We start from the raw sequence: 10,573 nt of genomic DNA, 5'->3' as shown, positions 1-10,573 counted from the left end.
TTCGAGGTTTTCTGACTTTTACGTCATATTAAATGAATGTCCCTGGGTTTAAAAAAAAAAAAAAAGACATACATTTAAGTGAATCTACTTCCCTAGAAACATACTTGGAAATCAAAGACATTGGTCGATTGTTGTTGAGAAGTAATTTTATTACAAATACTTGCTTGCAGCTCAACTGTCACAAAGTCTTACATTTAAACACCATGTTTAAGTCACAAGAAAGTACATTTTAGTAAAAAATAGCCCTTCACTAGACATCACAGCTGACCGTATAAAACATTATTAACCTTTCTTCCCTCATAAGTGAGCGTGGGAACATAAATCTCTTTTACTGCTTGTGCAAATTATAATAAAAATAACACCAAAGATGTTCCTACGGTCAGCAATGCAGCAGCACACAATTTATTCCTATAATAATTTGTCACCTTCCCGTCAAATAAAAAAAAGAAACTACACAAACTACTGGTCCTGACGTGTGAATTAAATAAATCTCGACAAGTTCTGTCGTATAAAGAGGTGTTGATTAATTCAGGAGTGCATTCAAATGTTCCCTCTGAAGTCAGCTGGAGTGAAATGCTGGCCACCAGTCACCCGGGCAACATCAGGATGATTGACAGGACAGAGAGCTGGTTCCAGCTCCAGCCCAAATGTTTATTCGTCCATTCAAGGTCTTGAAGCGGCTGGCCGCGATGCGTTCAGGTTCTACATTTGTGCGTTTGCGGGTCTCCGGCAGGCTGTTGATAACCGAACGTCTACTCTTCGTGGTCCATTTCAGTCAGAACAGAGAAGCACACCTTCTGGATCACCACGCCGAATTTAGCTGAAAGAAAGGAAGACAAGAGGAAGGTTTAAACGATCTGTTCATGTACCAATACACCACATCCAGATGTAAGCATTGACGCCATCTTTTAAGTTGACATCATTAATGTTAAAGCACTGTGCAGCAGCTATGATATCATGTTAAGGAAATAGCTCGACCTAACTTGAACATGTCTAGCACTCGGTTAAAAGACAGTTAGACTGGAACATTTCCCAGGGTGCACTGCAGTTTTCAGAAATACACCCTTTCATTCAGCAAGTTAGATGCATCACTGTGAGTCTTGTTTGTGGTGAAATTGGCATAAATAATCAGATATTTTCTATAGTTTCAGACAGTTTGTTATATTTTCTTTTAAATCATGCCCTCACACCATTTTTGGTAAAGGAAGGTCTATCATTTTTCTTTGTGTTAAGATCAATATTGTGTCCTGCAATTCTCCCTGCTTCTCTTATTCTCCTTCCTCCGGTAAATGTTCATTACCCCTCAGCCAAAGAACATCTATTTTTGCACCCTAATCCTTTTTAATTCCCTCCTTGGACATTAGAGCCAATTATCCAACAGGAATCAAACTGGTCAGTGGCCCTGAGGTTACTTAAGACCCCCGCTGTTTCAAAGTATGGCATGGTGGTTTTAATGTATGAAAGCAATGTGTTAATCCTGCAGTTTTCTTACCGATGAGTCTCCGTAGCGCCAGCGGCCTCTTCGTGGCCGGAGTGTAGATGCAGAGGAAGTACACTGGAATACCCGACAGGGCGATGCCGATGCCGATCAGAGAGTTGATGGTGTCACTGTAGAGCGGCACCACCACCAGGAAGACGGTGAGGAGGCAGAAAACAATGGGGAAGATGAGACTGAGCTGAGGGACGAAGAGAAAATAGAGTTGAGGGATACAACATCAAATATGGATGAAATGAGTAGGATAAACATTACTTCTATAGCATCTTCCACAACCAGTTACAAGGTGCTTTACAAGTGCAGGTAAAATACAATACCATACATTTTTAGCCCTTGGATTGTTGGTATTAAAAAAAAGAGATGACATTCTTGTCCTTTACAGTTTTTTTCAGAATCAACAACTTGCGGAAGAAGTGAGCGTCCGACAAGATAAATAAGACTTGGGTTATAGTTCAAGAGTTGTATGAGACTTTTTTTAACAGAGGTTTTGATGTAGTTTTGTTGTTGCTAAATTAGGCCACCATTGACTTCAATTAATTGTGACTTTTCACCACTTTTGGATTCTTTGTACATTGTTTTCTTCATGACTTTAAGGTAAGCCAGGGTGAGTCATTGATAAATGAATCCTTTTGTTGGTGAATTACTCCTTTTAAACGGGACAATCAACCAAGTTTACATCTGGTTACACGCACAACTGAATATGTGATGTCACATTTGAAGATGAAAATAATGGGTGTGTTGAGTTGTATTGTGGGTAATGTAGGCTGCAGGTGATATCACTGGTTCTGTTTCTTACCTTTAGCGGCCTCTTCCTGTCCGGCTGCTTCCAGCGCAGATACAGTTGCCCCAAAATGGACAGCCCAACGAAGAACCAGTAGCTGAAGCTGTAGTAGTTGATCAGCCTGAAGACATCTTCCACACACAAGTATATCAGAGCCATGACGCCCTGGAACAAGAAACAACGTCAGTCAGACTGTGATGGACGCAACAGGGGAATAAAACAGATGTCATGTGATGGACAGGAAATGATCCATGAGGGTTGACTGACGTTGAAGAGCAGCGCGGGGATGGGGGTGTAGCGATGGACGTGGATCATGCACAGGTAGTCGGGCAGGTGGCCCTCTCTGGAGCCCACGAAGAACAGTCTTTAGAGACACAAAGAAAATGGACGATGATGTCGAGCTACTCTTAAAACCAGAAACGAGAGAAGACTAAGACTTGTGATGTCATCAAGTAAAGAGTCTGGAGCTGCTTCATATCCTTATGCTGGATGACGGCACACATTTGAGATTTATCAGACGTTTGCTTGGGGATTTTGGACAGATTTGTCCAATGTACTGACTGTTTTATACAATAGGAAGTCCCTGCACAAGTCCCTGCACAAGTCTTGAAAAGGGGCGTAGTTCCCCTTTAAGATGTTGCTCCTTTGCATTGAATAATATCCAGAGCTTTTCAGACTTAGATGCCCTCAGAATATGGAAACATTGGTTGCGATCATAATGCTTTCAAAGTCCACAGCAATGTCATACTAAAAAAGACTTCATATTGAAGGTGCTCTCTAGATTTGGCATATCTTCAGCTTAAGTTTAACCCATTCTGTTGCTGTTGGACACAATGAGTAAGGTGCTGATAACACGGAGATGAAATTACAACAAAACAAATTCCCTCACCTGGAGGAAGCCAGGATGGAGGCGTTGAGTCCTCCGAAGCAGGAAAGAGCCACCGCCAAGGGAATGGTCCAGTTCATGACGCCAAACACCTGGTCTGCAAACGTCTGGGAACAAGAGAATGAATGGTGTTAATGCACTCAGAGTAATCAGAATGAGTCCCTTTATTCGTCCCACAAAGGGGAGATTTACATCGGCACAGCAAGTATAGAGAGAGATGAATTTACCACAGCCACAGCATCACTGGCTAAGATTGCGTTCATGGGCAGGACGGCGTAGTAAGCCACGTTTGTCAGGATGTAGATGACGGTGACGATGGGCATGGAGATAGCGATGGCCAGTGGAAGATTCCTGTAGTTCACCAAGACAACCAGCAGAGGGAAGCAAAACAAATGAGAAACAGGCTTTAGACACCTAAGGGTCAAGAGCAGATCGCCCCGTGGGTGAGGGGAGGACGGGGATTGTGATAAATTGGGGCTGTTTGTCACTTAATCTCCCTGGGAACTCTGGGAGAGGCTTGTGATCCAATCACATGTGTAGTTCTACTTCATTTGATCAGTGTGTGGCTCTGTGAATCACACCAAAGGGCTCAAACACACACACACACACACACACACACACACACACACACACACACACACACACACACACACACACACACACACACACACACACACACACACACACACACACACACACACTCAATGTGATTGTTTCCTATTGTCTGAAACATCAGAGCGGAACTGTGAACCTTTGTGCAAGGAAAGTAAGCGTTTCCTTTGGCTTTAAAGGAATAATCTTGTGAAGTTAACTGTACTAAGTGGTCACAGATTGCAGAAAGGTCGTTTTAAAACTAGTAATATATCAGCAGAAGACAATACTGCAAACTAAATCATCACATTTTTCTTATCTATGCCTAGGGGAAGTGCAGCATTCTGATATAAAGGAGAACACCAATATCTGTGAACATGAGTTCCTCTCTCTTAAAGCCAGAAACCATCAGGTATAAAATCTGGAGCGGCTGCATATCCTTATGCTTGATGACATCACACATTAGATTTCTAGCACATTTGACTTTGGGTTTTTGAGAGATTTGTCACATTAACTCGTATTTAACTGTCTTATACCATAGGAATTCCTGTGATGAGTTTTTCAGAAATGGCGTAAACCCCTTTTTTTTACAGATTCTCTTAGTTTCCAGAGCTCACCAGACGTAGATTCCCATTAGAATATTGCGTTAAGCTTCATATTGTAAGAGATACTTTTTTGTATGTGCTTTTAAAATCCACAGTTCAATTGGAAGCAATGTCATACTGAAAAAGACTTAACTTTGCAAGATGCTCCCTGAATTTGGCATATCTTCAGCTACATTTTGACAAAAATATTCTGTCTGTAAAGCGTGAATCAAGCCTAATTTGATCCAAACTAAAGATTGCTTTTATTTCATATGTACTATTCTCTCCTCACCTCTCTGGGTTCTTGATCTCCTCTGTGACAAAGTTGAGGGTGTCCCATCCCGAGTATGAGAACAGAGCCGAGTACAGAGCCAGAGCGATGTGTCCTGCATCCTGAGACGAGTCATCGAAAAGCCCCTCGAAGTTCTGTGTGTGACCTGGGAAACACAATCATTTCATTTGAAGCAGAAATAATCACCTGAGTAAGTCTAGTTATTATCTAGCATTTGGTAAGATTTTGGCGAGATGAGTTATTGACCTTGTCCGATCCTCGTCAGGCCGGCGATGATGACTGCGATGAGGGCGATGACCTTGGCGTAGGTGAAGAAGTCCTGGACCCTGGTGCCCCACTTTACATAGGCACAGTTCACAAAGGTCAGCAAACCTGAGGTAAGTGAAAGAAACCAAAATACATGCATGAATATGGATAAATAAAACACACAGAAACTAATCACTTAATATTCCGAGTGGGTGACATTTGCTCTGTAAACTGAGTGTGTGCCGGCATGTTTCCGTGTGTGATTTAAGGAAACGCTGCTGCTGACTCAAGCAGACTGGCCTGTTGTTTTTCAGACGAGGAAACAGCTGAGTGCAGCACACAGAAACACACACACACTCACACACACACACACACAAACACACACACACTCACACACACACACACACACACACACACACACACACACACACACACACACACACACACACACACACACACACACACACACACACACACACAGTTGGAAGTCGGTTACTAAATCTTGAATTGTTCTGCTGGAGGCTGGAAATTTTTTGAACATTATTGACTCAATGACTGATAGGGAAAACTGCTACTTCTTTCCTTATTTCAACTTCTTGGGAAACATGTTTTCGTGCTTCTTCCCGTGACTTATCTCTCTCAGGCCTCTTATCAGCATGTTATCCCTTCAAGTTCAGAAACGAGGCATAAATTGTACCTACAAGTTTGCCCCCCCCCCCCCCCGAATCATAACACTATCATCTTCACTTTGACAGGTAGAGGATCATAACGAGCCCCTTCCCAGCAGGAGGTCCGGTCAAATACAATAAAGAAGGAGACTTTGCCACACAGAAGTAGGGGCGTGGTGTGTTGACAGTGAAAGGTTAGGAGGGTGGGAGGTGTGAGATCGGGTAAGGAAGGTTAAATACGGTCCAGATGTAGAGAAAAAGAGAGTATAATGTACATTCAGCGAGTGAATAATGTGTTTTCTTACTGCTGATATACCATTTTTATTTATATATATTTTTAATGTTTTCGTAAAAGTTGCCATTTATTTCTGTCATGTGGTTTGAAAAGTGGAGAAAGAGGGTATTTCGGAAATGTGTTAAGCCCATTTCCACAAAAACAAACATTGAAAAAAATATTAAAATGTAGTACTAAGTAAATAACCATTAGGAAAAAGAAAATTACGTATACGAGTCAAAAGTATGTGATATTAAGTAAACATCATGATTAACCATATTATGGAGTATTCAATCCTGATTATGAAATACTAAATCAAGAAGTGTGCTTTATAAGGTATGATTATTAAAGAAATTAAGACTTTACGAAAAGGATTTAAAATGTTTGACCTTAGTATAAATTATGAGATAGTAAATCAAGATTTTGACTTAATAATTATAAAGCCTTGCAGAGAGTGAGATAAAATGATGGGGGTTTAATTAAATATATTGCGCACATCAAAACTCGCTACTAGTTATTTTTGACTTTGACTCTAGAAGCTTACATTTATTAGGATTTACAAAAAAATGTCATGCATAACATTTCATCTTATTTTGAGTTTTTCCTGGCATGAATTGGCTTCCATACAATTAGACCAACTTCTGCTAAATTACATTTTATGAGACGTTCTGCCTCGAGCTAAGAAAGAAATTCCATTTACAATTAACTTTGACCAAAAGCAACTAATAAAGGATACAATTATATTTCCAGTTTACAGTATTGTATCTGACAGGAAGCGTATTTAGTTTTGAAGCCTCTCTCCTGTGCTGAGCTGGCAGTAGCCGTTAGCCTCTCAGGTCAGAGTCTCCCTCCAGGACTTTACCTCACAGCTATCAGCCTCTCCTCCTCCTCGAACTGCTTATCGGAGCATGGCACAAGAGTGTATCTTCCTGTATTTAAGTGTGTCTTCAAGCATGAATGAGTGGGTGGACAAATGAGTAATATTTATTGCAAACTAGCACAATATATATATATCTTATCTTGATCAGGGCTTGTCTGTAAGCTATAACTCTGGCTTCTTGTGTGGTTGCTTGAGCGTTGGTATTTCGTCGCCTCTTAAATGGAGTTTGGTTGCCGTGGTGAGAAGCGTTGTGAATTTCTTGTTAGATTGATTGATTTGTCAGCTCTGCTCTTTCACAGGGTCAATGTGTCCAAGTTAGCTCGACACATCCTTTCACAAAGATGTACTTTAAAGGACAGTCTTGCTGTTCCCATACCAATAAAGAGTTGTGACTCCTCACGTGTTAGACATGGATTTCGTAATCTGAGATTGAGTAAAATGGCTTTTTTCTTTTCTCCTCCTACTTGGTGGATATGTTTCAGGAGATGCTCGGTTCCTCTTTCCTTTGTCAGTAAGCCTTTCTGCTGCAGACGTGCTGACGGCAGCAGCGGTGTCACCGTTTTTCACTTCTCTAGTCTACAAAACTGTGGCATTTTCTTAAAGGTCCCCTATTATACAAATGTTCAACAATATATCATAGGTCTCGAATATATACAAAACATGTCTCTGAAGTGTTTGGCTCCAAATACCAAACGGATCACCCATTGTAGCATCCCATAATTCCCTGGTGATTGGCTAATGTTGCACAACCCAAAAAAACGTTATGACATCATAAAGTGGCCAAAATCTGATCAGCTCAGACAGGTTTTTATATAAATGGATCAGGACAGAAAGAGAGGGGGTTTTTGTTCCTGAAACTTCCAGAATCTCTTTCCACAGAGGGGACACATGTTGATGTATAAAAGACATAAAAACGTGGATTTTCCATTATAGGTGACTTTCTTTTCCATTCTCTCACTATCACACACACTCTAAATGTGTACTTACATATGCAACCAGCAGCCAGCATCCTGTTGGCCAGGTACGGAGCTATACAGGTGGGGAAGATGGGCTGCACCATGTAGTTGGAGAACGTGATGGCTATGACGGCCTGGCTGGTGGGCTCTATGATCAGCAGCGAAGTCCACAGGCGGATGAAGGCCATGAATCCCCCAAAGGCCTCCAGGATATAGGCGTAGGAGGCCCCGGATTTGGTGATGGTGGTCCCCAGCTCGGCGTAGCACAGGGCGCCGAACACGGAGAAGATCCCCCCGACGGTCCACACCACCAGGGAGAGGCCGTAGGAGGCGCTGTGGATGAGGACGCCCTTGGGTGAGATGAAGATCCCGGAGCCGATCATGTTCCCCACGATCAGGCAGACCCCGTTCAGGAGGGAGATCTCCTTCTTCAGCATCATGGACTCCCCTTTCTTTGCAGACGGGGGGCTGCCATTGCTCTCCTCTTCCGTTGGGGCGGGGCTGTAGGACGCCATTGTTCGTGTTTTTGGTGGTTTTTAAATATATAAGTTAGAAATTGGAATATTTCAGTCACAATTGGAGAGTTTTTCTCGTTGATGTGTGACTGAAGACTGGTCAACGTTCCACGCGGTTATCTATCGTCATCTCCTTCTATCTGTGGAGGACACACACGTCATATCAGCGATGCTGTCCCCATAGAGACTGATTTTCAGGACACACATAAAGCAAATACTTGTGTTGTTTCAATCCTGTCCAAATTAAACAAAAACATATTTACATGCCCAAAGCGCTAATGTGAGAACAAACATGCAAAACAAAATCCTACATTAGTGAGGACACTGGTGGATTTAGGGGCAGTTTGGTGGATTGGAGAGCCATTAGGCCGCACAGCAAATGGCCTTTTAAGGTTGAGTGTATTGACAGAGAGGAGAGGAGCAAACACACCACATGCCTGAAAACACCGGCTCTTCATTAGTAACCATACAAGCTGAGGAAGAATTACCAACACACACACACAAAACAATTTTGACTCAGCTGTCCACACACACACACACACACACACACACACACACACACACACACACACACACACACACACACACACACACACACACACACACACACACACACACACACACACACACACACACACACACACACACACACACACACACACACACACACACACACACACACACACACACACACACACACACACACACACATGCAGGGTTAGAGAGTGTCAGCAGAACTGGTCACATGTTTTCCAAAGTTCATCATCCTCAGCACGTATGGGGTTTGATGATGAGACAAAGATAGTGGTAAGGTTTTTAAAACAAATTGGCAATATGCTGAATCAAAATGTGTTTCATTTAAGAAAACAAGATTGTTTTAGGTGATTTATGGGTGAAACACACCTGTATTTATTTGAACGTTTTGGATGTAACTGTTTAAAGACTATCTATACATTTTCTTACCTTCTAAAACGTTTAAACCCAAGGTGATATTCCACCTTTAAATCAAGTGTATTTCTAGTTAAGATATTTTGTTGATGAGCAGAGCCAGATAGAGACTGATCAAACAACCAAGAACAAAGACTGTCGGAAAATTCAACTCAAAAACACAAAAATACCTCAATAGAAAGTGAGGTAGATTAAAAAAGATTTTGTTAGATTTACTGCCAGTTTAACCAAGAAAATGTGGATTAAAGACTGACATGTTGTGAGGTGAAGGTAAGGGTTACCTTGAGGCAGCAGCAGATCAGCAGCATGTGAGCTCACCAAGCAGTGACTGTGAAGGAGAAGGACAGTACATTGTGTCGTTCTGCATGTGATCAAACGCGTGCCACAGAGACGAGGCTCTTACAGTGCAAGGTCCAAAAGCCGCTGATAAGTGTATAGTCCTTCATGAGTTACTCAAGGTCACATCCTGGATACAGAAAATCCTCTCAACTCAAGTGTGGAGGGAAATATTTCAGCCCCTTCTTACAGGCACTGAAACACACCGTTTATTATCTTAAGGATGTCATGGTTACAGGATGTCTAACTTGGAACAGTAAATAAAGTTATTTTGATTTGTCTCATCATTTTTTAAATAATAATTATAGTATGAATCTACAATAAGCCTACCTCAAAATTCAATGTATTGCCATGCACAAAAGCTACAGTTTCAATGGAAATATGATAAGACTTAAAACGTTTTTTTTAAATCACAAATATAAAAATAATGGGGCAAGAATAAATAAATGATAACATGTAGAACTGATTGTGCCTTATTGGATTTCAAGGACCACTTATTTCAGTGATCAAGGCACACGTGCACTGACATGACATGTTCATAAATGATACACAGGCTGGCGTTGTAAACCTGTGTCTTAGTGAGCATGAATTATCAGGAAGAGTGAGATAGTAGAAGCAGCAGTCTTTGGGGAGACTTACCTTCTCCAGAAACGTGTTTATCTCCCAGTGTTTCCTCTTGATCCCAAATGAGTTCTTATTTCTTTCACCTCTTCTCCCCGGATTTCCCTCTCATGGTTCTTCCTCTCGATTACAGTCGTGTTGCTTTGCGTCTTTGCGCAGCTGTTTCCTGACTCCTGACTGTTCCTCTGCGCTCTTCTACTATCGAGGAAACGAGTCACCCGAGGGGAGGGGGCAAGGGGGAGAGTAATAGCCTCGCATTGTGTCTCCTGAGTGAGTTGTTAGAGAATGATGGGCTTTTAATTAAATTGTCTCGCACATGAAACACGTGTTATCAAGTGTGGAGGAACTGGTCGGTGGATGGGAGGGAATCACTGTGAGGCAATGCAGAGCGTTATATAATGGTTATATTATAATAACAATAACATGTTGTAAACTCATCATTTCTAAAGCAATCAACATTGTTTTGATTGATATGATTCATAGTTAACGTTGAAAGTAAT

At 41.7% G+C, this 10,573-nt stretch overlaps 1 protein-coding gene across 2 annotated transcripts; it reads right to left on the bottom strand.

Annotated features, from left to right (window-relative positions):
• Positions 1-128: 128 nt before the first annotated feature.
• slc7a7 (solute carrier family 7 member 7) lies at positions 129-10,308 on the bottom strand. Of its 2 annotated transcripts, XM_034105527.2 has the most exons (11): positions 10,092-10,308; positions 9,398-9,444; positions 7,685-8,308; positions 4,876-5,001; positions 4,630-4,774; positions 3,390-3,513; positions 3,166-3,269; positions 2,544-2,640; positions 2,292-2,441; positions 1,493-1,676; positions 129-820 (listed from the first exon to the last, which is right to left on the bottom strand). In XM_034105527.2, exons 3-11 carry the CDS (start codon positions 8,166-8,168, stop codon positions 753-755), a joined length of 1,482 nt encoding a protein of 493 aa, XP_033961418.1. In that variant the 5' UTR covers positions 8,169-8,308; positions 9,398-9,444; positions 10,092-10,308; the 3' UTR covers positions 129-752. The 2 variants fall into 2 exon arrangements, with proteins under 2 accessions (XP_033961418.1, XP_033961419.1); XM_034105528.2 differs by lacking the exon at positions 9,398-9,444.
• Positions 10,309-10,573: the final 265 nt, after the last annotated feature.

This window comes from Pseudochaenichthys georgianus, chromosome 18, assembly GCF_902827115.2.
Source record: "Pseudochaenichthys georgianus chromosome 18, fPseGeo1.2, whole genome shotgun sequence".
NCBI lineage: Eukaryota > Metazoa > Chordata > Actinopteri > Perciformes > Channichthyidae > Pseudochaenichthys > Pseudochaenichthys georgianus.
Note: the sequence above shows the minus strand (reverse complement) of the source record. Positions and strands in the feature narration are given on the sequence as shown.

Bases quoted from the DNA above. Each gene is read 5' to 3' on its own strand.
- slc7a7 (XM_034105527.2), bottom strand. From the start codon at position 8,168: ATGGCGTCCTACAGCCCCGCCCCAACGGAAGAGGAGAGCAATGGCAGC. The intron at 2,442-2,543 runs GTCAGTCAACCC...TTCTTGTTCCAG, and splicing joins TCCCCGCGCTGCTCTTCAAC to GGCGTCATGGCTCTGATATA. The intron at 821-1,492 runs GTAAGAAAACTG...CCTTTCTTTCAG, and splicing joins GGCGCTACGGAGACTCATCG to CTAAATTCGGCGTGGTGATC.